The sequence below is a fragment of the Hordeum vulgare genome, chromosome 6H, assembly GCF_904849725.1.
Source record: "Hordeum vulgare subsp. vulgare chromosome 6H, MorexV3_pseudomolecules_assembly, whole genome shotgun sequence".
Lineage (NCBI taxonomy): Eukaryota > Viridiplantae > Streptophyta > Magnoliopsida > Poales > Poaceae > Hordeum > Hordeum vulgare.
Window position 1 is genome coordinate 170222749 of NC_058523.1, and position 25698 is coordinate 170248446.

At 49.5% G+C, this 25698-nt stretch overlaps 2 protein-coding genes across 2 annotated transcripts; one reads left to right on the plus strand and one right to left on the minus strand.

Annotated features, from left to right (window-relative positions):
• Positions 1 to 8654: 8654 nt before the first annotated feature.
• Positions 8655 to 18727, plus strand: LOC123402096. Its single transcript, XM_045095973.1, has 5 exons — positions 8655 to 8839; positions 9837 to 9889; positions 17833 to 18012; positions 18106 to 18192; positions 18269 to 18727. The coding sequence occupies exons 1-5, from the start codon at positions 8786 to 8788 to the stop codon at positions 18426 to 18428; spliced, it is 534 nt and encodes a 177-aa protein (XP_044951908.1). The 5' UTR covers positions 8655 to 8785; the 3' UTR covers positions 18429 to 18727.
• An 818-nt stretch (positions 18728 to 19545) lies between these two features.
• Positions 19546 to 23379, minus strand: LOC123401829 (PTI1-like tyrosine-protein kinase At3g15890). Its single transcript, XM_045095683.1, has 4 exons — positions 23094 to 23379; positions 22368 to 22527; positions 20537 to 20799; positions 19546 to 20454 (listed from the first exon to the last, which is right to left on the minus strand). Exons 1-4 carry the CDS (start codon positions 23126 to 23128, stop codon positions 19785 to 19787), a joined length of 1128 nt encoding a protein of 375 aa, XP_044951618.1. The 5' UTR covers positions 23129 to 23379; the 3' UTR covers positions 19546 to 19784.
• Between the last annotated feature and the right edge of the window lie 2319 nt (positions 23380 to 25698).

Genomic DNA, 25698 nt, shown 5'->3' on the forward strand with positions numbered 1-25698 from the left:
CCCAGTTTTATAAATTGCAAAAGTTTTTCAAAGTTCTAAACTAAAAAATGGAACAGAAAAATGAAAATAAAAAATGAGACTGAAAACAGAGACACGAACTGTTTTAAAGATTTTTACACGGACTTTTGTTTAAAATTGTTGACTTTTTTATTTTATAGACATTTTCTGAAAGTTTAAACATTTTTTTATATGCAAACATTTTTCAAAACTCTTGAGTAGTTTTTGAATTCACAAAAAAATATGTTTTTTGAATATTTTATTTCAAAATTCTCAGTTTTTTAAATTTGAGAAAAGTTGTTTGAATTTCTAAATTATTTAAAGTAGAAAAACAAAATGGAAATGAAAAGAAAAATAAAAAAACTAAACTAAAAAAACAGGAGCCCACACATGGGCCGGCCCAAACAGGTGTGCTGCATCTTTTTCCAACGCCGAGAGCGTAATATAGGAGGTGCCTACATGGGCCGGCCCAGTCCGGAGATTTTCCTGTTTGAACGTTTTTTATGACTTATATGTGGCATTGGTGGGTAATTTTAGTCAACTTTAAGGGCAATTTGGATGACGTACGGAAGAAGCACTATTTGCTTTATTAGTAGGTAAAGATAAAGATAAAGATTAGTACAAATGCCCGTGCCGTTGCACCGCCCGAAATGTTAAATATAATTTTCTTTCTGTGTCATTGTGCAATATTATTTTAATCTAATTTTTGCAAGCTTTAGAAGTAAGGTTGCACTGAGTATTTCTTTTAGCCATGAAACTCGATTTTACTTATACAAACATTATAAAATAGGATCATCAGAATGTTTACAATTTTAAATAAGTTCGAATAAGTTTTTGTACAAATTATAAACAAATATTCATGAATGCGCTAGTGTTGGAGCACGTAGACATGCTTCTTAGAAGATGATCATGTAGTTCCGTATAGTAACTTTGCAGTTGACGGTTGGATTGTTCTGTAGTATCACTAAGTGATAAATTTAAGGATGAGTCGAGCATGAAAGACGGCGGAAGCTCGACTTCCATGAACCGGCTAGTGTCTCATGTCCTACTCTACCTTGCTCACGATCGGACGGACACTATGAAGGGTATATCTAGCCGTCCGACATGGACACGGCAGACCCGAACGAGGCCCGTTTAATATTAGATTTATGTTGCATGTAATAATATAGATTTGAGGTTTTTAATTTAAAGTATCCGGTTGTAGAATTCGTTATTTGAGGCTTAATTGATCAACGTCCGCAGATGCGTCCGGACGTTTCCATGGACGTTTGAGAGGTAAGATTTGTTAAGTCCGGTTGTAGATGCTCTATAAGGCGATACAATCAAATAATTATAATGAACTAATGTGAAAAGGACCATCTAGCAAATAAAAATTTGTTGGAACGTCACAAACAATCGCATATAAATCTAACGGGGATGAGCACTGAAGTATCCAGCAGCTTCAAGTCCGTGTACATCTACCAACAACTATTGATCAAAAAATAGCAATAGGCACTAAATCTCCACCGAGCTGCGCACTACGTGACCCTTATCCAAAACATCACCATTCCTCCTGCTGCTACAGAGAAGAGGAGACCAACGTTGATGCCTGGCTGTGCTCCTCACAACAACTGCCCGTGCTGCACCCACGAAGCACTCCAGTAGTTAGTGCCCAGCCACGGTGGCAGCCACTTCCAGGATCTGTCCCTCCATGCATCCCCACCCCAGCACGCGGGCAGACCCCCACTGCACAACCATGGCGGGGCGGCCTGCTCGAAGCCTCCATCGATGTGCGCCTCTGCTGGGAGCTCGGTCGGCGGCTAGTGGGCCAGGCCATGGGTACCACCGTCTCGGAGGAGCAGCATCGGGGCCAAGCCGGTGTCCGGTAGCACTCCCCCCGCGGTGTGCGCTGAAGCCCACGACTGCACCATGGGCGCCCCCTCCATTGCAGGCTGGTGCGTTGCAGAACGCTGCCTTGCCGGCAATGGGCCATCGCGCCGCGGAGCGAATTGAGCGACCACGCCGGCAGGAGCCGAGAAGGTTGCAGCCGTGAGCTCTGTCGTCCATCGTCGCCTCCTCAAAAGGAGCAGCCTTCATGCTCTATTCCGCACGCGTTGCCGCTTCTCTAACTCGTATCATACTGGCAAGATTCTACCCTCTCCCCATCTCCCACCATCGCGAACTCTGGATCTGGCGCCCCCAACCTTGACAGCCTTCCATGCGCCTCTCAGAGCCTCCTTCGCCCGGATCCGTCTGTTGGCAGCCATCAATCGCCGTTCTCCAGGGTCAAAGCCGCTGTGCCATCCAGATTGCCGCGTCGTTGTTCTGGAGGTCCGGCTCTAGCGACCGCCCCTCTCCGGCTCACACACACATTCCCTCTCTCTCTCTCAGTCCCCCTCCCTCGGGCCGACTCTCTCGGCCTCTCTCTCCCCTGTCCTCAGCCTCCGCCCATTCCCTCCACCTCCGGCCCTCTAGGTCTCTCCTGCACGAGCCCCCTCTAAGCTCTCTGCCTTCGGCCTACCCGCTCCCCTGTAAGCGCACAACGCCCACTGGCCTCCTTGTCGTGAAGCCTCCTGCAACACGCTCGCCGACGAGCCGAGCTGAAGTTATTCCCCTTCCACCTTCTCTACCACTGGAGAAGATAGAACAAAGGAGTGCAGATCGAATTCTCACAAGATGCAGGAGTTAATTTGCAAAACTGAAATGTTTTCTCATATACCACTTAAAGAGGGACCGCATGTTGAATACCTAAAACCTTAGGGGCCTTTCTGCAAAACAGCCTGTGATCGCGACGGCGGACGACAGAAGCCATCGGTGCTTTATTATTAGGAAGATATATACTAGTCGAATGCCCGTGCGTTGCCACGGGTTAATCAAAAATCATGGTAGTTGACAACCGTGCATATGTGACTTATGAATGTGCTGGGAAAAATATCATCTTATACTTATTAATGCAACAAAACCCATGTGACTCCATTCAAATCATCATGACTCAACTTCAAAAGTCTACCTTCTTGCCATTGCTTTGTGTTATACAATGAATGAGGGCGAAGATAGGGCCTCTTCGCCATCCAACTTTGACATATATCTTCTCCACCCGAATTGGATAAATAAAAAATATAATCTCCACCCTAATTTACATAGTTCACACTCATTTCAAAATAGTTTGGCCATCAATTTCATCACCTATACATGGATTGTTCCAAAAAAAACTTCCACATCTGTATTCATGTTTTCTATGGTATAATTGTATGCCACATGACACATATATTACTGAATAAATTAGTAGCCAGACCATACGCTTTATTTTTTCATTTACAAAATTCATTTTGACCAAACATCTTCTCTTCCTCCTTGCAACCCTTCTCAGCTTTGGTAAGAGTTTCGATGTTGTAATTTCCATGCAATAAAAACCTCACTTCAATATGAGGAACCATAAACTTCCGGTTCTCTCTATGTACAAGATGGCAAGAATAAATTATTATAATTAGTTCTTAAGAACAAATATCCATCTTACAAAAGGAAAACTCATAGAAAATCCACATACCTGATCGAGAACACAACGATGCCTACAACCCGCTTCCATGGTTAAATGTAATATGAAATAATGAAAACTCAGAGAATGACACCAAAAAAACTAATGTGCTCCTCTACTGATAACGATAGAGTGCATGGACGATAAAACTACAAAGAGATAATAGTATCATTCGTGGGCACAAAAACACACAAAATGAAGTTTCAACAAAAATGATGATTTAAAATTTTCACCCGGACACAAATTTTTCATTAATACTTGCAGCGCGTCAATAATGAAAATTTATGAGGTAAATTATAACTTGATGAAGGCAAGATCACAACCTAAAATAGTTGATACCATAATCAATAAAAATATTTAGTTTGAGGTTCAACACTTCAATGACACATTAACTAAATAAATGTTGTTGAAAGCAGACCATACCTCAAGGTAAAGATGAATGTTCCAGCACATGGATTCAAGAAGATGCATACTTAAACTGGAAGCACTTGCAAAACCTTCTTCAGTACCTTCTTTGTATTGTTATGTAGCACGACTCTCTACTTTATTAGCCAAACAGAACTGCTAGAATTGGCTGCATAACATGCACATAAATCACAAAAAAGGATAAGTATTATTAAGGGATGAGCAATGTGTCCTAAAAACAATAAGATGGATTGACATGAGTGAATGGAGAACAAACTTGTGTTATCCCTCCAAGCAGTGTAGGAAGCATCACAAGATTGTATATAGGTTAAATGCACAGCTTTCAAAACTCATAAAAGCTGCTCAGTAGAACCATTTTTTAAAGGTTCATGGGGTACAACATTTCAATTTTCTAGAGCATAGGCAAACTGAAATAGAAAATCTGCTATGTAAGTCTAACCCCTCTAGATCTGCCCAGAATTTCATCTACAACCTAGAGTGTGCATCAACAGTTCTATGCATATATTTTTCCAGCTCTAGAGAGTGAACCTTGAACTATTTGGGATGATACCCAATGCAGTTGCATACAGATGCCAAATAAGAAAATCAAGCGACTCAGAAACTGCAAAATATTCACGATGAACGGGAACATCACAATACATGGACTGAATACCTTTCCGCAAGGGTAAAAGACCAAAAAACTGTAGAAAACCATCTATGAGATGAATACTAAAATCCTAAAGTGTAATATTTTTTGGTCATCAACATTGCATAAAGAAGTTATAAAAGAATAAATCAAGAGCCCCAAAATCTGTAAAATATTCACAACGAACCGAGAGACCACTACACATACAAGAGACCAATAAATTGTAAAATACATGGAACTATCTATGAGAGGAACAACACCTCCGTAGATTACATTATCTTTTGGTCATTAACAGTAATCCCCTATTCCATGCCAACTATGAAAAATAATACAGATGTATGGTGTCATACAAAGAACAACTAAAATATACAGCTCCTGAGCGGACGTCTCATTTTTATTCACTCCAAATAGCTGCACACCATATCTGAAGAATGTAATTGGAGTTCATACCTAAACAAACGGGGAAACTTCACGTGACACTGCTTTATTATGAAATTATGACACTTTAGTCTATTCATTCCAGGAATTTTTTTTTGTGGGCAAAACATTTACAAGAAGATGAGCTAGTTCTTGTGGTGAATTAAATTAACTCCTCTTAATTCTACATTTGCTGATTGAAACATAATTGGATCAGTGTTGATTCCCCAATAGTGTTCGTCACTCGGCACTTCTAGGGATTCCGATGCACATATAATTGTTTACACACTAATGAGCACTCTTCAATTGCCTCAACTTCTTCTAACGAATAGAACTATTGTTAACCGTGATTTTTTTTTTTGTATAGTTTCCCGCTCAATCGAGAAAGAGTTAAAGTGTCCTTTTCTCATTTTTGAAACACAAGTCCCACGCTGCAATGGTAGAATTCAGCAGCCAATAGTTCGGTTCAGGCATGTGATGTTTTTTTAAATAATTAAAAAACTCAAGGGGCTTCAGTTCTTTACTGTACCTTATTAATTTGGATATATTCTGTGTACTACTGGTGTTCAACACAACCTCCATAACCCAGAGTTTTGCCACAACGTACCAAAAATTTGTCATGGTACTGCTGGGCACTGCCAACAAAAATTGCAACCAAAGACCGATCAAAAAAGAAATCAAAAGAAAAAAAACACTACTACCTCCGTTCCAAAATATAAGACTTTTTAGGGATTTCACTAGAAGACTACATACGGAGCAAAATGGGTGAATCTATACTCTAAAATATGTCTATGTACATCCGTATGTAGTTTATAGTACAATCTCTAAAAGGTCTTATATTTAGGAACGGAGGGAGTACAACCGTACAGACCCGGTGGACAGATGACGCTGCACTCCCTGTTGTCGCGGGAGCCGCCGAAGTGAAGCCTGACGTCGTCACCGAAAAGCTTCCTGTCCGCGTGCACAAGGAAGATGGTGGTCGTCGTCTTACTCTAGCAGAGAACCGGAACGACGAGATCCGGCCGGGGAACTGTAGCAGGACACTGGTGTTGTGGTAGCGGACAACCGAAGACACGGCTTGCGCTCCATGAGCTCGCACAAGGCCTGGTGGAGTGCGGGGATATTGGCGGCGATCGCTGCTCGAGGCCGCATAGGAAGAGCGCCTTGGGGACTTCATCTTGATCGACAGGTTCGAATGCAAGGTTGCGGGCTCGTGGCTCTCTAGTACCCGAAGTTGGCGCGACAGTGGTCGCGCCTCCATCACTTGCGAGCAAAATCAAGTAAATTTGATGGGGGCAAAGCAAACCGACACGGATGGTGGAAGATTGGGATACCGGAGGCCGACCTCATGGGTTGGTTCGATGAGGAGATTGTCGCCGTAGCCGTCTATGGCGGTGATGCGGACGGTGTATGGGCGGAGGCCGGCAGTTGTGGCTCGTATCGCCTTGACAATCGCAGAGCGGCGGATGCGCATGGCTCTGAGACGGTGGCGTGTGGTTCGAAGAATGCGGGCTCGTGCCTCATGGCGGTCGTGGGCAAGGAGCAGCGTCTCAGGGGACATGCCTCTGCGTCGTGGGACTTGCGCGGAGAGAAGGGAGGATATTGTGGGTGGGCATAGACCGGGGAGGTGATCGGGAGCAAGTAGTTTGGGGGAAGAAGGGGACGTGGGATACGACTGTTTTTTCAGCTTCAGTTTTTTTAAGGATAACGAAGGTTGTGAGGGACGGGGAGGAGGGGATCGTGGGGTGACGTTTCTTTCGCGTGAGATCGTAAGAGGCAGGCGGGAGTAGCGATGGTCTTGCGCGGGGTCACACCATGGGATGTCGAATCATCACGACCGTGTAAACCGGTTTTTTCTATATTTAATCGATTGGTTTATGAAGGGATGGGAAAAATCGGTGGAACTGCTAGCGATGACACTGCTAGCGAGGGGCAATCTGTCGGTCGAACCATCACGACAGACGACAGATCCTCCTTTAATAATAGAGATGTTTATGTCAAAGGAAGTGATGGACCGATCCAAAATTATGCTGAAATTGTTGGAAGAAAGTTTTATCATAGAAGACGGAATCGTGCGTGTAAATACGTACTACTCCCTCCGTTTTAAAATATAAGACCTTTAGAGATTACACTAGGAGACTACATACGAAACAAAATGAATTAATCTATATTTTAAAATATGTCTATGTACATCCGTATAGAGTTCATAATGCAATATAAAAGGTTTTATATTTAGGAACGGAAGGAGTACCTCGCTAACCATCCGAAGTAGTGGTTCCGGGAAATGCCCATCACGAGCGGCCAGTACTCGTGCGCGCGCCTGCTCGTCTCCTCGGAACACGAGAGGAACTCCACCCCGTCCGAGCTCATGCTGAGGGCTCTCCAGACCGAGCTGGGGTTGCCGTGCAGCAGCGGGAGCAACTCGTCCTCGCCGACAAGCTCCTCGGCGGTGCTCCGCAGCGCCTCGACACGCTCATCGTCGCCGCCAGGATGCTGCTCCGGCCGCGTCCCTCTGTTCTCGCCTCTAAGAATCACTAGTAGTATTCTTAAATCCTTAAATCTTCAAAAATAACAGTTTTTTTACAGTTTGCGAGAAAAAAACGCGTAGATTAGAATTCCTTAATCCCCAAACCCTAAAAAATTTTGAGGATCCAACCCTCAAACCCCCACCGAACCTGTAGAAGTGAGGGTTGGGGAACGAAAACTACCTCAACCCTCAAACCGTTCCATCATCGTGCGGGAAGGACTTTTCCCCGTCCCCAACTGCCGCCGCCATTCCGGCCGCCCATCGCCATTCCGGACGAGCCGTGCGACCGTCGCCGCCGCCCCGAGCTTTCTCCTCGCCGTCCGGCTGCCCCGCCTCCTCAACCTCTCCTCCACCTCCTCGACCTCCCCCAGCCGCCGCGCCGCGCCGCGCCCCCCGCCCGCCCGCCGCCTCCCGCACCAGGCCGCCCGCCGCCTCCCGCAGCTAGAGGCAGGGCGGCCCGAGGCCTCCTCGAGCTCTCCTCGCCGCCGTGCCAGAGGCGAGGCGGGCCAGAGGCAGTCGCGCCGCCCCGAGCTCTCCTGTTTTTGCCCCTGTTTATGTTATATGGGTTGGATTTGAGGGTTCTAGTCTTTGCTCCTATTTTTCAACCCTTTAAAGTGTCAAAAATGTAAATTCTCAACTCTTAAAACTGGTTTGAAGGTTTGAGGATACTACTAGTGATGCTCTAATAGTCGTGGGCCTTCCGTTTCCTTTACCCTTTTCTTTTTTGAGTTCCGTCCTTTCCTTTTTTGAGTTCCGCCTTTGAATTTGTAGAGGAGATTTGGTGTCCGGATCCACCTCCACCAACTCGATCGCATTAGAGCATGGTTAATAGTATAGCCAACCGCTGGCTATAAGCAGTCTTATAGTCCGTCTTATAGCTAGCTTGTATAATAGTTAGCTATAAAAGAGTACTACTTTTGTTATATATGGTTCATCTTTTGTCCTCACAAAGCACGTGCTAGAGCTGACTCTTCACGAAGAATCCGCTTCTCTTCTCTTTCATCCAACTCAGTAAAAATATGAGTAGTATTTTAATCCTTAGAGCTTGCTGATTGTACCTTATTATACTTGCTCTTAGGATAAACCTAGTAGGCCCAAGTCAGCGGCCCAGAGAGGGGACGTGATAAAGGTGAAAAGCCCGGCTCACGCACCGGCTACGGCTGTTCCTTCTCATCCACACCCCGCTTAAAACCCTCGCAAGCACCCGCTCCACGGCGGCGGCGGCGGCGGCAACCACCACACAGAGAGGAGCTCCCACCAGCGACGTCGCAGCTCACAAATGGACAGCGGAAGCGAGTCCGACGGCGCCCCTGAGGAGCTCACTGCCGTCCAGGTACGTCCTTGGCCAGTCCCCCATCCCATGGCAGGAGAGCTCGCGCTAGTAAACCTAGGTGGCGTTGGGGTGTGCGAGGAGTCCGTGTGCTGCGCTCGTTGTACTATGCGATAGCAGGAAACAGCAAGTATTCAGCGTCGGTAAGAGTGCTTCCACGACCCACCAATTTCGATCACTGTGCCCGGGGATCATGGATTTGTTGTTGTTTTTAGACGTAAAATAAGGTTCGAAATGATCCTCAACTGGCCAAGAGTGAACAACACACTTGTGCAAACCAATACTGCTGGGGATGCCAGCTTTACATAAGAAGCAGAAAATCATGAGCAGCCTAAAACAATAGGAAGACTTGTGCTCATTGACAGGATGAAGACAACTTCTTGTTTAGCTTTCTCCATTCTTATATCTAGTTCCTATGAGAGTGTCTGAGATGATGCCAATGTTCAGGATATCAGTAACTGGTACCACATCGATCTGGTGCTCAGTAGGGATAAATCGGTGAATTGGCCAATTAACTGAATTTATCGGTAGGTTCAGCAAAATGGCGAGCAGTGTAAGGAGGAGAAACAGCAACATTAACATAGAACCATTACTATGAAGAAGGAGGAGCTCATACCTTGCTGCTTTGGGAGGCCAGGGGGATCGAGTGCGAAAGGGAGCACAAGGAGCAGGATCGAGCGGGAGAGGCAGTAGGAGCGGTAGCACGCCCAAATCCCCCAGCCCTAGGCGCAGGACTGCTGGGAGAGGGTCACAGGCTAATTTTTGGGGCTTTATGGACCCCAGCATCGCTCAGTTAATTGGAGATACACGATTACTTGATCTGACACCTGATTAATGGGTTTGTTAGAGAAATTAGTCGTCTGCTCTAGTTAATGCGACGAATAGCACATATTCGTATCAGTCTACCCGTGAGAAGCGATTAACTGGCAGTTAAATCAGTTAATTCGCCGATATTTGTAACATTGGCTGAGTGTTGTTTCCTGCTGTTGATGTCTTGTAGGGTGTCGAGAAACATGAAGAAATCAGCAAAGTAGAGAAGGACAGTGCTGTCAGGTTTGCTTCTTCCACTTGATACTGTTTGAGTGGACACATGGAGATGACTTTGAGAGGTTACGCTCATCATCATTTGTTTTGTTGCTCTCGCATCATGTAATTTCCATTGTAGATTTTGCGGGTCTCATAACAAAATTACCTGAAGCCAAAAACATGGCATGCTAGATTAGTGTAGTATAAATGATTTTCTTGTCTGTATAGGTTTAGACTACTTCAGCAGCAGGATGGCCACAGGTCATTCCTCCTGAGGGATAATAGCCTACCATTCATATGCACGTTTAGCTATTGTGGCACCTTTTCTGCTGTCCCTCATCCCCACTAGGGATTTTGGAGGAGCATTTTCCAATAAATACCTAAAGTTGAGTGATGTTGAGTTCATTTTATATGTTTATTATACAATTGTAAGTATAAACATGTAGTTTTATTAGTTCACAAGATGATGGAATACTAATAAATGAACCGTATAAGGTTATGCAGAAATGTATAAGCGTAGAGACCAAATGATCATGCTCTAGACTTGCAGATGTGGCAACTTGGGCATATATAAGAACTTATACTTGTGGCCAGGTGATCGTTGATGGGGGAGGTATCTGCAACACCATTTAAGGTCGGTATACCCATCCAGGGTTTGGCTGCAGGGATGATTACTTTTCATTCCCTTCCCCTAATATGGTAATTCATCATGGGTTGCGGCCTTGCGGGGAATGTGGCACATTACCACCCCTTTGACCCTAAGGCTGGCCATAGTGGTGGTATCTTTTTTTCTTTTCGGGAAAACGCAAAGGCTTGCGTTTCTTTTCATTGAAAAGGGAGAGAATATGTACAGTACATGCCTTCGAGAAGGAGGCTACAGGGGCTCAAAAGAAAGAAAAGAAAAGGAAAAGGAAAGAAAGGCCTGCACAAGACTAGTGCACATCCCAGGTAGGCGGCACAATCGTCCCAAGGCCGGTGGCCCCAGCCCGAACCCAAAGGGAGGCTTCCTCTCTGATCTTTGCCGAAAGCACGGCAGTGGAGGGCCGTTCGCCGTCGAACACACATGAGTTGCGGTGCTTCCAAAGCATCCATGCTGTGAGGAGGGTTGCCGTGGCGAGGCCCTTGCGCATAGCTTTAGGCGTGTCCAGCTTGGTTTGCATCCACCAGTCGTTTAGGGAGGCCTCTTGGTCTGGCGGCCGGCATGTCAAACGCAGCCAGGAGAGCGTGTCATGCCACACCTGCCGCGAGAAGGGGCAGGTGACTAGCAAGTGGTGCATCGTTTCATGCTCTTGGTCGCAAAGGACACAGCGTGGATGGTGTTGAAGGCCGCGCCGGCGCAGACGGTCCGCTGTCCAGCACCTGTCTAGATTGGCAAGCCATTGGAAGAACTTGACGCGGGGTGGCGCCCAGCTTTTCCAGGTCAGCTTCCATGCATCGCAGCTAGTGGAGCCCTGGAAGGTGACGAGGTACGCACTGCGTGCAGAGTAGCAGCCGTTTGAAGTCCACCTCCAGATTAGCTGGTCCGGTCCCTCGGTTAGAACAAAGCCTTCGGTTTCGCGCCACAGCAGCAAGTATTGGCCTATTTCATGGATGCCTAGGTGGTCGTGGATGTCTCTAGCCCAGGTGTGGTTGAGGAGGCCTTCTGCAATGGTGCGCTGCTTGCGCCGTCGCTTGGGGATGCAAGCGTATAGCATTGGCGCGACCTCGCTGACGGAGCGGCCACCGATCCAGCGATCCTCCCAGAATCTCCCCGTTCTGCCATCCCCCACGGCCAGTGCGGTGTAGGCGAAGAACAGGGCCTGCTCGTCCTTGGAGAATTGGAGATCGAGGCCGCGCCAAGCTCGGCCCTCATCGATACGGCTGAACCAGAGCCACCGTAGTCGTAGGGCGAGCCCCGCGCGCTCCATGTCCTGGACGCCTAGGCCGCCGAGGGAAAGCGGCCGGCAGATGCGTCGCCAGTTGACGTGGCAGCTGCCACCGTTTGCGGCGGCGCGGCCCTCCCAGAGGAATCCTCTCTCAATTTTTTCAATGAGCTTGGTGGTCTTCTTCGGAGGGGCGAAGACGAGGAGCTGGTGGATGGGGATAGCGCAGAGAACTGACTTGACGAGGGCGAGGCGGCCCGATTTGTTCATGAGCCGAGATTTCCAGCCGGGGAGCATGCCCCCCACCTTGTCGACCAATGGCTGCAGTTGGGCGCTGGAGGGTCGCCTGATGGTGAGGGGGATCCCGAGATATGTGAGCGGTAGGGTCGCGATCTTGCACCCAAGGAGCTCCGTGGTCAGGTCTGTATCTCCCGGATCGCAGTTCAGCATGGTGGCGGAGCTTTTGTTGTAGTTGACGCGCATCCCCGAGGCTTGACCGAACAGCTCCAGGATCGCCGCAATGTCACTCCGGGATGGGTGGCAGAAGAGTACCACGTCGTCAGCGTAGAGCGAGATCTCCGGGACCGGGCGGTGCGGGTGCAGCTGCTCCAAGATGCCCAGCGACACGGCCCGCTTAATGAGACGTCCCAGTGTGTCCACGACAAGGACGAACAGTTGAGGTGACAACGGGTCACCCTGCCGCAGCCCTCAGCGATGCCAAATAGGGGGGCCTGGCTCGCCGTTGATCAGTACTCGCGTGCGCGCAGACGACAGCAGGAGGGCCAGCCAGTCGAGGAATCGGCCTCCAAAGCCGTACTGACGGAGTACCTCGAACAGGAAGGGCCACGAGACAGTGTCGAAGGCGCGCGCGAGGTCGAGCTTGAGCAAGACCCGGGGCGCGCGCAATCGGTGTAGGAGAGGCGTCGACTGCCGGACGAGGACAAAGTTGTCGTGAAGGGAGCGGCCGGCGATGAAGGCGTTCTGATTCCTGCTGACCCGGGGCGCGCGCAATCGGTGTAGGAGACGCGTCGACTGCCGGACGAGGACAAAGTTGTCGTGAAGGGAGCGGCCGGCGATGAAGGCGTTCTGATTCCTGCTGACCAACCTGTCCAACTTTGGTGCCAAGTGTAGGGACAGCGTTTTGGCGAATATCTTGGCGACCAGGTGGGTGAGGCTGATGGGTCTATAGTCGCCAATGGCCTGGGCATCTGGGCGCTTTGGCAAGAGCGCGAGCATGGCCTGGTTGAGGCGGTGGAATCCTCTGCTCCGTAGCTGGAAGAGCTGATGGAATACGGCGACGATGTCGTGCTTGATGCAGCCCCAGCAGGCGCGGAGAAATTCCGCGGTGAAGCCGTCTGGCCCCGGTGCTTTGCGCGCGGGCAAGCGCTTGATGGTGTCCCATATCTCCTCCTCCGTGAATGGAGCGTCGGAGATCATCGGCAGGGTCGATCATGTGCTCCAGGTTTAGCGTGCACTCGCGGGCGGTGGCGGTGCCGATGAGGGCGTCAAAGTGTGTGAACGCGGCCTCGGACATCTCGCTCTGCTCGGTGAGGAGCCGGTCTGCAGTGGCAAGGCTGAAGATCGTGTTCTTTTGCCGGCGGTAGGAGCACTGCTGGTGAAAGAACATTGTGTTGGGGTCCCCATCTCGCAGCGAGGCGATGCGCGCCCGCTGCCGTGCGATGGTCCGCTCCAGCGAGGCGAAGCCCAGGTAGGCCAGCTTCAGGTCTTTGTGCAGCCACACTTCCAGCGGCGATAGCGTACGCTCCTCTTGGGCCTTGTCGAAGCTGAGAATGAGCACCCTGCATAGCGCGAGCTTGTGCTTTACGCTGCCCACCGACCGCGCAGACCAGCTGGTGAGCGCCTTCGCGGTGGCCTGCAGGCGCAGCAGGAGGCGCCGGAAAGGATCAGCATCGTCCACTGACGCCCAAGCGTGCGCCACAGTCTGCTGGAATCCGTCGAGACGCAGCCAGAACTCCTCGAAACGGAAACGACGATGGGTGAGAGGCGTGGGGGAGCAGTCCAGCAAGAGGGGGCTATGGTCGGAAACCACAGATGCGAGGCAGTGCAGGTGGCCTATGCCGACGGCATCCTCCCAGTCCAACGTGCAGAGCACGCGGTTGAGGTGGACCAGTGTGGGCGGGGATTGAGCGTTAGACCATGTGTAGCGGCGGCCGTGGAGGTACACCTCTTTCAGAGCGAGGTCGTTGACGCAGCGCCGGAAACGGCCCATCATCCGCCTATCTAAGAGCCCGTTATTCTTGTCCTCGTCGTGCAGGATCAGGTTGAAGTCACCGCAGATCATCCACGGGCCCGGGCAGTCACGACGCACCTCCCGGATCTCATGGAGGAACGCGATCTTGTCGTTGTCATCCTGGGGGCCATAGACCATGGAGATCCACCACGGAGTACACTCAGGCGCAGCGACCCTGGCGGTAAGGATGTTGGTGGTGAGCATTGGGTCGGAGATGGTCACGACCAGGCTCTTCCACGCCAGGAGGATTCCTCTTCGTGTATCTTCCGCGGGCAGGTATAAGTAGCCGTCGAACTCCGGCCTGAGCACCTCTAGGACGACGGAGGAACTAATAAGTTCCATCTTGGTCTCTTGTAGGCAGACGACCGAGGCGTCGGACGTAGCGATAAGGGAGCGGATCGCTAGGCGTCGCGCGCGCGCGTTGAGGCCACGGACGTTCCAAATCACGAACTTTAGGTTGTAAGCCATAAACTAACATGTTCGACGATGGGAAACAACTACAGGCTAGACCTCCACGAGGCAGCCAGCAGGTACAGGCGTACGTGGACTCGCGGCCAGGCTCGCCGGTGGCTCGCGGTCGACCAGCTTGGCAATGGCCGCGATCACCTCAGCCGAGATTTCGGTCGCGAAGACCCCGTCGTAGGCCTTCATAGCTTCGGCCGTGATGGCCTGGTCGGCACCGACGATCCCCAGGGTGCGCAGGACCTGCACGCGAGCACGCCGCTCCGCGGTGGGGGGTGCCGAGGCCGCCTTCTTCGTCGTTGCAGAACGGCCGCGGCGCAAAGTTGGGGGATTGGCGGCGCGGGCGTTTCCCGGGTGTAGGCAGGGCGACCCGAAGCTGTCCGGTGGTCGCCGTGAGGAAGTCTCCCAGCGTCCAGGGAGCTGGGTGCGACTCTGGTCTCCGGCGCGATCTCCTCATCGTGATCGGTGGCGAGGCAAAACGGTCAGGGGTGGGGCGGGCCGTTTCCGCAGGGAGGGGGCCGAGCAAGGCTCGGCGGTGGCGTCACGGCCCAACCCAACCGAGGGCATTTGCTGTGGGCTCGCCTCGGGGCCCGGCCCGTTGCTGGCACGATTTGAATCCGCGGGGGCGTGGTCGCGGGCTGGCTGGCCAGTAGCGCTGGCAGGCGGGGCCGCGGGACTTTGCATTGCGCCAGTGGGTGACGCCGCCATAGCGTCGCATGGCCCCGACGTGGGATCTTCCTCGGGTGCAGCGGATGACGCCGCCAAAGTATCGCTTTGTCCCGACAAAGTATCGTCTTTGGGGACCGTGGGCGGCAGGGGCTGCAAGCCAGTGGGCCCTCCGTTGTCTGGTTGCGAATCCGGGACCATGTCGCAGCTGCCAATCGTGGGATCTGGTGGCGAGCGGGTCCACGAGACAGGCGTTCCTGGCGAGGCGCAGGTCAACTCCTGGTCGTGCGAGGGAGGCGACAAACGGTGCACAGGAGTTGCGGGCCCCGAAGCTGGCGTGGTGGGGCGGCTTGTGGACTGGGAGGCACCAGCTGTCCCGGCCAGAGGTGGTTCGGTCGCAGCTTGGACCGTGGGGGGGTCCGCATCTGCAGGATCAGGCTGTCGGGCTTTCTTTTGCCAGACCCACTTTCCTCTTTTGGCTCGACGACGAGGACGGTGGGCCCCGGCTTGGCCAGGCCATGGTGACATCCTCCTCGCGTTGGTGGCGGGCCCGGTTTGGAGTGGCGGCGGCGCCGTACGAGAGCGGGAAACGACGGTGCGCCAGTCAGTCTCCATGGCGACCCCGTCGGCCCGACGCGAGCCCCCTGCGGCCGACCAGGTCAGGGCGTCGAGGGCGGCGACGCTTGCGCCCGCGGCAACGATCCGGGCCGCGGCCATCGGTGCGCCCAGGAGGGGGTGCCCCACCGGCGCCACCGCGGCCGCCAGCATGGTCGTCCGGCGGGGGCGCCGGCCTGTCGAGCTCGGCCTGCACCACCCGGATGGAGATCCGGTACGTGAGAGTGCGCACCGCGGGCGCCTGGGAGGGGACGCGTGCTGGGATGGTCTCCACGATCTCGAGGGTGGCATGGCGGCGGATGGACGCCGGGTCGCGGGCGTGCCCGGAGAGCCGGAAGGTGGCGAGGTCCGTCCGGGAACGCGTCCCTGGATGGAGGCGCTCGATCCAACAGGAGTCGCCAAGGATGCGCTCCACGGTGTCCAGGTTCCAGGCGTGCGCAGGGATGCCGCGGAGCTTGAGCTCCACGCGGTGATCCAGGCTCTCGCAGCCGGCGTGGGCGAGCTTGCTCGAGGGGCGGAGGGACAGCGTGGAGGAGGGGCCTTCTATGTGGTGGTCGTCGTAGATGCGGTCCTTGGTGGCCTGGGAGGCGCAGATGATGAGGAAGTCTTCCGGGTGGTGGATGTGGACTGAGAAGTCGCCGGGGTGCAGCTCGAGGTTGGCGAAGAGCGTGTCCGCGACCTCGTCGGCTGTAACTGGCGGCCTGGACCCAGTGATGGTGGCCACCATCCCGCGCTGCAGCACCGCCTCCGCCTCCTCGATCTCGACGGAGCGCGGGATGAAGACACGCGGCTGCACCACAGGGCCGACGGCGGGCGCCGTGGCGCACGGGGGCTGGCTGGGCCGCGGCGGGGTTTCGCGCTGCTGGGGCGGAGTGGTCGCCGGCAGCAGAGCGCGGTCCCTGGCCCGACGCTCCGGCGTGCATTTTCTAGACTCGTGGCCGTTGAGGAGGCAGCGTCGGCACCGGACCTGGTTCGTGCACTTGCGGACGGTGTGGTTGGGGTCGAGGCAACGGAAGCAGAGGCCGGCGGCCTCCTCCGGCGTGGGGCTGCGACGGAGGCGCGGCGCGGGGGCGTCCGCGCGGCGGGAGCGGCGGTGGCGCTTGCTCCTCGGCAGCTCCCAGGCACCGCCGGCGTCTGCCGCGTCCACGGCCGCATCAGCCACGCGGTGGACCTCCGAGCAGGGCCCCAGGCGGGTCGACGCAGGGCGCGCGGGGGTGGCCGGAGGCTGGCGCGCCGGCGGTGGAGGCGGAGGAGTGCGCACCACGTCACGGTAGGAGCGCGAGTCCGACGAGGAGCTGTCCGAGTCTCTCCAGCGATCCTCGCGGTGGTGGCGGCTCGTGCCACAGCCAGCGTCAGCGGGGGCCATGACTCCGGGGAGGGCGAGGGCCGCGGAGGGAGGGGTAGGCAGGAGGGTCACCGGCGGAGGGCGTCGGCGGCGGTGGGCTTGGCTAGGCTAGGCGGTTGGGGAGCAGGGAGGGGAGCGGGGCGGAGAGGGGGGAGCCATAGCAAGCAGTCGTCAAAGTGAATAGTGGTGGTATCTTAGCTGGTAACATGTAATAGCAAACATGTTGATGTGGCAGAGAATTAAAGAAGAAAGAGAAGGTTAGAGTAACATAGGTTGATACTGTATCATGTTAAATGCTATGCTACTTTGTGTCTTGCATGGAAATAAAATAAAAGCATATATGATACTACTCTATGATACTATGCATTATGAAGGTAGTATCATATACTAGTATCACATGATACTTCCCACTGTGAGTAGCCTAAATGTCGAGCCTTCTGTGCATACTTTAAGTCTTCAATTTCTAGTCCTGCGTACTGAACAAATGTCAATATTGCATTTTGGGTTTACACATTTGCCATGATCTCTTCTTGGACCCTCTAACTGACTTTAACATATGAGTAGTGCATTTTCAGTGGCAAATCTGTAGTTGCAAATAGGCTTACCCCCATTTCTTGAAATCTGTTGCCAAAAGCATTTTGGTTCTGTTTTTTCGGGAACATCCATCCGAACTGACTTTATACACTATTGACTTATGTTAGTCACAAACTTGATGTCACTTTTCCTGCTGATGGTACCCTCTTTGACCTCACAACGTGTAATCCTGTAGAGCAACCCAGGAGGAGAAAGACCGGAGGAAACGCTGGGCCCAACGCAAAACATCCTCAAACCCGAAAAAAAAGAAACCTCTGAAAGTAGAAGATAAAGATACAGAAGTGGATGAGGAGACACGTGCTATGCCCGGGACACTCCCCAAGAGCGTAATTGAAATGCTTGCAGCACGTGAGAAGTATGTTTTTACCGCCTTTAAACTGCCAGACATTTAAATCCTTTTTAAACTTTTTGGACATTATTGCTTACCCTGTCTTCATATTTCTTTCAGGCAAACCTTCACATCGGATTCTGAGGAAGAAAATGTAAGCCAAAAGGTCCAGAAGAAGAAGAAAAGATTGAAAACTACAATTACTGGGTAATTTTCACGGTCCTGTCATCTCGTATGATTTTCTTTTAAACTGTTGCTCTAATGGTTCCTAATATTTTATCAGACCTGAAACAATTCTGCTGAAAGATGTTCGATCAACGGAGCACATAAAAAAAGCCCTCGAATTTCTGAATCACAGGAAAAACCAGGTGCCAAGATCCAATGCAGTTTTGAAGAATCGTAGTGCCATGCGTCTCTTTAATAAACCTAATTTCACGGCTTGAGTGGTAGGCTGAGGCAGTTTCTGAATTCTGTGTCGAGGCTCGTTTGGAAGACTATTATGGTTGACAGGTTGAGATATCAATTGTTTTTATGTGTTGAACAAACATATATGCTTGTGATTTGCAGTGTCGTATGGGGGTGATGATGTATAATGTTCATCCTCGTTAGACACCTGTGATGTGTGAGCTGAATGCGCATAATGTTAACACTTCTCCATGGTCCGGCATTACTGTGAAGCATGTGCTTTCTGTGTTTGCCAATTCATATTCCTTTGGAAATGAGATTTTATGTTTTCTGCTAAGCTCGTTATTCTTCTTGATATTTAAAGCACTAGTGTGAAATTAATTACTTGTAGTGAATATAATACTCCCTCCGTCTCAGTTTACAAGTCCGACACATGTACCTAGATCGTTAATTTGATCAACTTAATGAGAAGCATATATAGCAAAAAAATATATCATTAAAAACTTTAGATGTTCTATTTTCTAATGATATAATTTTTATATTAAATAATATATTTTATATAAATTAAATTGACGATCTAGGTACACGTGCATGCCTTCTAAACTGTAACAGAGGGAGTACTATATATATATATATGCTGAACTTCTATGTTATATTATTCTTGATAAATACTACAAGGGTCTGATATGCTATGGACAAAATCTCTGAACAAATTTGATAGTACTAAAAGCAGAAAAATGTAATGCAGCAGTGCAAAATTAATGATATGGTAAATTTGATATATACTACTAAAATGTTTCTGTTGTTTGTATTAAACGTGCCTATTCAGATATTCTATCCGTAGCATGTGACAAACTCTTATACTCCCTCCGTCCTAAAATAAGTGTCTTAACTTTGTACTAGCTCTAGTATAAAGTTGTACTAAGCTTGAGACAGTTATTTTGGGACGGAGGGAGTACTTGTCAAGAATATAACGTAAAGATGGTGTCATTTTTAACGAAATTATGTTCTCTTTGTGTGCTTGGACAATTTCTGTTTCCCATTAACTGACGAAATCATGATAAAATCTGCCGATTGAAAATATCTTTTGCACAGGCATAAGCCGCTAGCCGTAGGTTTTGCACACCAGAGAAATTATGAGTTAAATTGAGCTAGTACAGGAATACATGGGACAACTTGTTATTGTCGCAACCAGTCCAATAAGAATCTTACAAGCCATATAGCAACCATTGCCAGAAGAAATCAACCATACATGTAACCCAAACGACTACATCTCTGGACTGGTAAATGGCCCAAGCAACCTGCCAACAACAAGAAACAACCATACGCACACACAGACACAAACCACACTTCCCAGGAAGGGATACACACACATTTGTGCATCATCACACTAGCTACCTAGCTGAGGGCACCGTCTCGCTCGAATCAGTCGCCTCCTCGATCGTATCCTCCTTCGATTCCTTCTCTTCGGTGATAGCGTCCGAGCTGCAGGGGCCAGAGGTGCCCTGGATGGAGCTGGTCGTCTGTTGAGGCTTGAACAGATCGTCATTCTCCAAGACGGAGAACTTCTCGGCAGATTCCCCCTTGAGCATCTCCACAACCTCAGACATCACCGGCCTCTGTTCTGGCTTGGTCTGAGTGCAAGCAAGCCCGACGAGCACCATCCGCTTCACCTCGGCTTCGGCAAAGCTATCTCCGAGCTTTGGGTCAGCCATCTCCTTGAACTTCTGCTCGCGAGCGAGTGGGAGCGCCCACTCGGTGATGGTTAGCTTTGTCGTAGGGTTTATCTTCTCGACTGGCTTCTTTCCGCTGGCAAGCTCTAGCAGCAGCACTCCGAAGCTGTAGACGTCGCAGCTTTCTTTGGCCTTGCCAAGCATTGCATACTCCGGTGCGAGGTAGCCGAGTGTGCCTTTCACCTTTGTGGTGACATGGGTCGCACCATCTGGTATGAGTTTCGCAAACCCGAAATCGGCGACCCGTGCTTGGAAATTACCGTCCAAGAGGACATTGCTTGCCTTGACATCTCTATGGATGATATGTGGGATCGCATGGTGATGAAGATAACTGCAGGACGCAGAGATGTATAAGTGTTTATTAGGCTGTTTCATTATGATTGAATATTATAAATTGATGTTGAGAGGCTTACGCGATGCCCTCAGCTGAATCAATGGCGATATTCATTCTTCGCTCCCAACCAAGATGACATTCAGCTGCATGCTGTCCGTGCAGGTGAGAGTGCAAGCTCAGATTCTGCATATAGTCGTAGACAATCAAACGCTCCTGGCCTTCAGCGCAATACCCACGTAAGCTCAAGAGGCTCTTATGCCGCACTCGTGCCAAAACCTCGACCTCGACAGCAAACTCCTTTTCAGCCTTGTTGCTCCAACTCTTGAGCCTTTTCACAGCAATCTGTTACATGGAATGAGCAGTTGAGGTGTTAACTAGGATGGGAGGAATTGAAATGCAATTTCTTGACTTTACATGGAATTAATGCAAGGTGCATACTCTGATAGTCACCACATGACACTTCCATTGAAATGTAACAACTTAAAGCTTCCAGCAAAATGAAACAACCACAAACTTCTCATGAAATGTAACATTAATAATAATGTCAATAACAAACATACTAAAAAGCTAGCCAACAAGGATCAGATAGCTCACTATCTCACAACAAAATGCTCATTCGTTACAACATCCAAATAAGTGCAGAAAATTATCTGCAAAGGAGATTAAGTTGGGCAGTTTTAACTGTGTCATTTATAAACAACTTCTGAAGATAAACTTCTATATAGCTATTCCGTTTCAACTCCCTTTAATATGCTCATAGGATTCTAGAAAATACAAGCTACCAAGTTGTAGGCTTCTAGGAGTTTTCAGTTATGCACTTATGCCACTGCACAACAAACTAGCAGGTAGAAATATGGCCTAACTCTATCCAGTTCAGTGATCATAGCATGCGTCACTGACATTTGGGGTCCAGGGCCACCTGTCAGTGACACATGATGGGGCATCTTTTATCAAGAGGAAAACTAAGACGTGGCATTTTGATCGAACTTCCCTTAATTCTTTACTTATTAAGTTCTTCCCTAGTCAACCTCTTGCCTCATCCTTCATTTAAATATATCCTTATAAGTCTATCAAGATGTCATTTACTCCCTCCGTTCCTAAATATAAGTCTTTAAAGAGGTTTCACTAGTGGACTACATACGAATGTATATAGACATACTTTAGAGTGTAGATTCACTCATTTTGCTCTGTATGTAGACTCCTAGTGAAATATCTTAAAAGGCTTATATTTAGGAACGGAGGGAGTACATTTCTACTCCTAGTACAAGCAGATACTCAGAACAAACGTATAGTGATTGTCTGGCTTTGTGAAGACAGTATGATTGCATCTATCCAGGCCACATATGCTTTGTAATTTTCTATACCTCCTCAGCTGTATTCACACTTCACAATTATGGTCCTATCTAGCTTGTGATCATGAGACCTTTCACACTTCACAATTCTGGTCCTATCTAGCCTGTGATCATGAAACCTTCTCTGGCTACATCCTTGGTAAAGTGAATGCATAAAAAAGTAAAGCAACAGTTTTCTTTGACTTGAAAAGTAAACCAATAGTTGAAGGCGAGAGAAAGTCAGTTTTCCACTAGACCAGAAAGTTTGTTCTTTGCACGTTCAGAGAGGGTGGGTCCAGTTTGGGTTGCCGTTCATTCTCAAAGAATATTCACGAGCTTTGAAAACTACAACCACTTTAAATTTTCAATGCCACTACAAACCAGAAATAAATCACGAGACGAAACTAAATTCAGCTAAACCAGAAGCACCAACAACCGCAGGACTCCACTTCATTGTCCTGTTTGTAGCAGTAATAAGAAAAGGCGCTAGAAACGACAGATAAAACAAATGAGTGTGCACATAGCATAACACAAGTTGCAGCATATTGCATTTCTAATTTTTTAAGAGCGGGACTGCACCTGTGATCCGTCCCAGAGCTGGCCCCAGTAGACACTGCCGAATCCACCTTCACCAAGCTTGTTATCGTAGTTGAAATTGTTGGTCGCCAACTGAAGCTCCTTGAGTGAGAAGATCCGCCATGCCGTGTCCTTCTTCTTCTTCTTCCTGCCGGGTTGGGCCCTAGGAGCACACCAGATTATTAGAACTTCTTCAGCAGATTCAAGTACTTGTTGGGTACACTATGTAAGGCCGCAATGTTATCACTCTATCCAAGTATTCCCCCACAAGTTTGAAAAATTTCTTTCACAGCATCTTTTTTCTGAACAAACTACTTATGCATAAAAATCTGCACTCCATTCTATCTACAGCTCGTTAGCTGACCGCTGCAATTTAACAGCAATATTCACGATAATAACAACAGTAATATTTGTGTACTAATTTGATTTCTGAGCAAATCAGAAATGAAGCTCACAGATTTATGAACCCCAACCTCAGTATTTCCTCAGAATCAAAATCAATTGCTACTCAAGCTAATCAACAGCACATAATAACCTGATAAAGGGAGAATTCGTATGCTAATGGCTCCAATTCAACGTTCAACCTCCCACACAAGCCAACAGCAGATAAAAACTGGAACAATCTTGTAGTACGAGTTCCCCCAAAAGGCAGAAACCCCACCCTTGTACCCAACTTCCCCAAAACGGCAGGGAAATAATCCTAAGCTAAATCATCCCGTTGCCACTCACCCGTTGGACCGCTTGCAGCAGGAAAGCCACCCCATCCCCCGAGGTCGCGCTGGCTCCGGCCCCGAATCTCCCTCAAATCAGCACCAGCTCGCGCGAAGCCTGCCGAGTCGCGGCCGGGGAGCCCGCGGCAAGGCGGTCGCGACGGAAACCCGCCCTCAGCCTCCACACGCCGTCGGTGGCCGCAGGTCAGCGGGGGCAGCACAGGAGGGCTCAGTGGAGAGAGAGAGGGGGAGATGGGCAGCACAGGAGTTCTCGTTCTCGGGGCGTTGTCGGCTCCCTCGACGCGCACCGCTCCCCCACTAGCGCACGCAAAGCAGCAGCCGGGGCGCGGTCCGCTCACCCGCGAGCGGTGACCGGCCAGGGCGCGTCGTCCACGTGGCGGCGTCCGGTTGGCGGTTTTTGAACCAATGCGGTAACGGACCTAACGGTCGGGTTTACACCGGGGGAGGTGAGGTCACGCGGCGGGTAACGGGCCGGGTCGTTGGCTGCGGCCCTTTGGCTGACGGTGGGCCATGGGTTGTGGCTGGGGCCCGGGGTTTTTGTTTTTGCCTTTGTTTTTTGGGAAGGGGGGGGCGGGGGGGCTGGCTGTTGGATGGCTACGTTTGACCAAAGATGAGAAGATCGCTGGGGACACTTTGCTAAGATAATGGCGGAAAATGTTATTTTAGATGGATTGGGAGAACTGTTCTCGTCCAACGTGTGTAACGTATTGGTTGCCTCGTTGTTTTCTTGTGCAAATTGCGTTGCATCTTACTGTATTGTTTAACAAAAACATTCATTGGTTTAGAGCAATTAGTGTTAGTCGTTGTTACGAATTTTTTCTCTCCCTTGCTGGCAAAATTGACAAAAATGACCTCTCGAACGAAAAAACTCACGAAGTGAACCAGAACAATTTTTTTTACCCGACTCACTCTTTCATGTGGCGTCCGACACCTAGGCGCCACACTACACTGCATGACGTCTAAGACGTCAGCGCCACACGCCTGGCCATGCTGGCGCAGCTGGCCCCATGCGCAGGCAGTGCGACGTCTAAGCCTTAGGCGTCGCACCCTCTAAAGTGTGGCGCCGACTTATCCAGCCACGGGCCAGCCCCCTCCCCACTCCCTCCTCATTCCCCTCCCTTCACTTCACTTCACAGCTTGTGTTCTAGTCTTCCCCTTCCTCAAATCCCTCTTCAAATCAGCAGATCTGAAGGTTTGGACCGGGCATTTGTTGTCCAATCCCTCCCCTAAGGTAATCATCCAAACAAAAATCTTTTTTGGTCACTTTGTTGCAAATTTGAGGAAACCCTAGTTTTTCATGAAATGTAGGATGTATATGATATTGTTGTATTTGTTTGTATGCTAGGATAAGGGGTATGATGGGGTTAGGATTAGGGTTGTTTGGATGTTTGCATTATGGTTGTTTTAGGGTTAGGCTAGGGTTAGGATTAGGGTTGTTTGGATGTTTGCATTATGGTTGTGTTAGGGTTAGGTTAGGGTTAGGGTTATTTAGGAATAGGCTTTATTTTTATTAAGGAGATATTGTAGTATTTGGATGATTGCTTATAGAAAATATTGTATTTGTGTTGTTTAGGGATGGGAAGAACATGTGTTTATGTTCATCACGTGGACAAGGATGCCTTTTTAAAAGGCAATATTGATCCGGACCCGGATGAGCTTGACATGGTGTTCGATTTCTGTCCTATCTATGCTGAATTGTTGGAACAAGTCCGAAAGGATTTGAATTGGATGGACCCTAGTGATGTAGTTGAGTTTGATGGTAGGCATAATGTGGGATTCGGAATGCACATTCGTTGGAAGACCATGCGTCTCAACTCCGAGCAACCTTGGCTTGCATACAAGGATACGGTGGCCGAATCACTAGACACGACTCTAGAGTTATTTGCCATCAAAACAAATGTTCCTAACTTGCAGTTGGATTTGAACCGGGTTGCCTCTCCGATTGTTGAAGCTAGTCCTCCACGCATCAACGAATAGGCCAACATTGAACCTCTTTCAGCACAACAATCTTGTATCCAACATGAACCATTGCTAGAGGATAATGATGAGCACAATGATGATGAGAATGATGGTAGTGTTCTTCATGACAAAAGCCTTGGTGATTTGGACAAATATAATTTGCAATAGACAATGGACCATTCTATTCTGTACTCACGTGGCTATGCATCCGAGTCGGACGATGAGGGTCCCGATGAATAAGTTGATGAGGAAGGGTTCACGACAAAGGAGGATGAAGCTTTCACGAAGGTATTAGGGCGGGATCACCGGACACCATTGTTTGAGGATCTTAGCCTTGCGGATGAAGCCGTGGTTGACGGAGGCGAAGGCATATGTGACATCCTCGTCTTTTGCTACAATAATGCATGTAATTAAGCGATAGTGATCCCGTGCAAAGATGCCACGTCACCGTGGATTATATCGATGATCTCGTGTTAGTTGAAACCGAATCAAAATTTGAAACTTAAAGATAAAGGCGAACGAGAAAATATTTCGGTTATTGAAATAAAAATGTCTAGGGAGTTACAAAGAATACCTAACGAAGTATAAAAGTGAATCAGGCACTTTTGGAATTATTGGAAATCTCTATATGCTTAAAACACGAG

Coding starts and splice junctions, on each gene's coding strand:
- LOC123402096 (XM_045095973.1), top strand. CDS start 8,786: ATGGACAGCGGAAGCGAGTCCGACGGCGCCCCTGAGGAGCTCACTGCC. Junction 9,890..17,832: donor GAGAAGGACAGTGCTGTCAG/GTTTGCTTCTTC, acceptor GTAATCCTGTAG/AGCAACCCAGGAGGAGAAAG. Junction 18,193..18,268: donor TTGAAAACTACAATTACTGG/GTAATTTTCACG, acceptor ATATTTTATCAG/ACCTGAAACAATTCTGCTGA.
- LOC123401829 (XM_045095683.1), bottom strand. CDS start 23,128: ATGGGGTGGCTTTCCTGCTGCAAGCGGTCCAACGG. Junction 22,528..23,093: donor TGCTGCAAGCGGTCCAACGG/GTGAGTGGCAAC, acceptor GTGTGCTCCTAG/GGCCCAACCCGGCAGGAAGA. Junction 20,800..22,367: donor AGCTCTGGGACGGATCACAG/GTGCAGTCCCGC, acceptor TCCATGTAACAG/ATTGCTGTGAAAAGGCTCAA.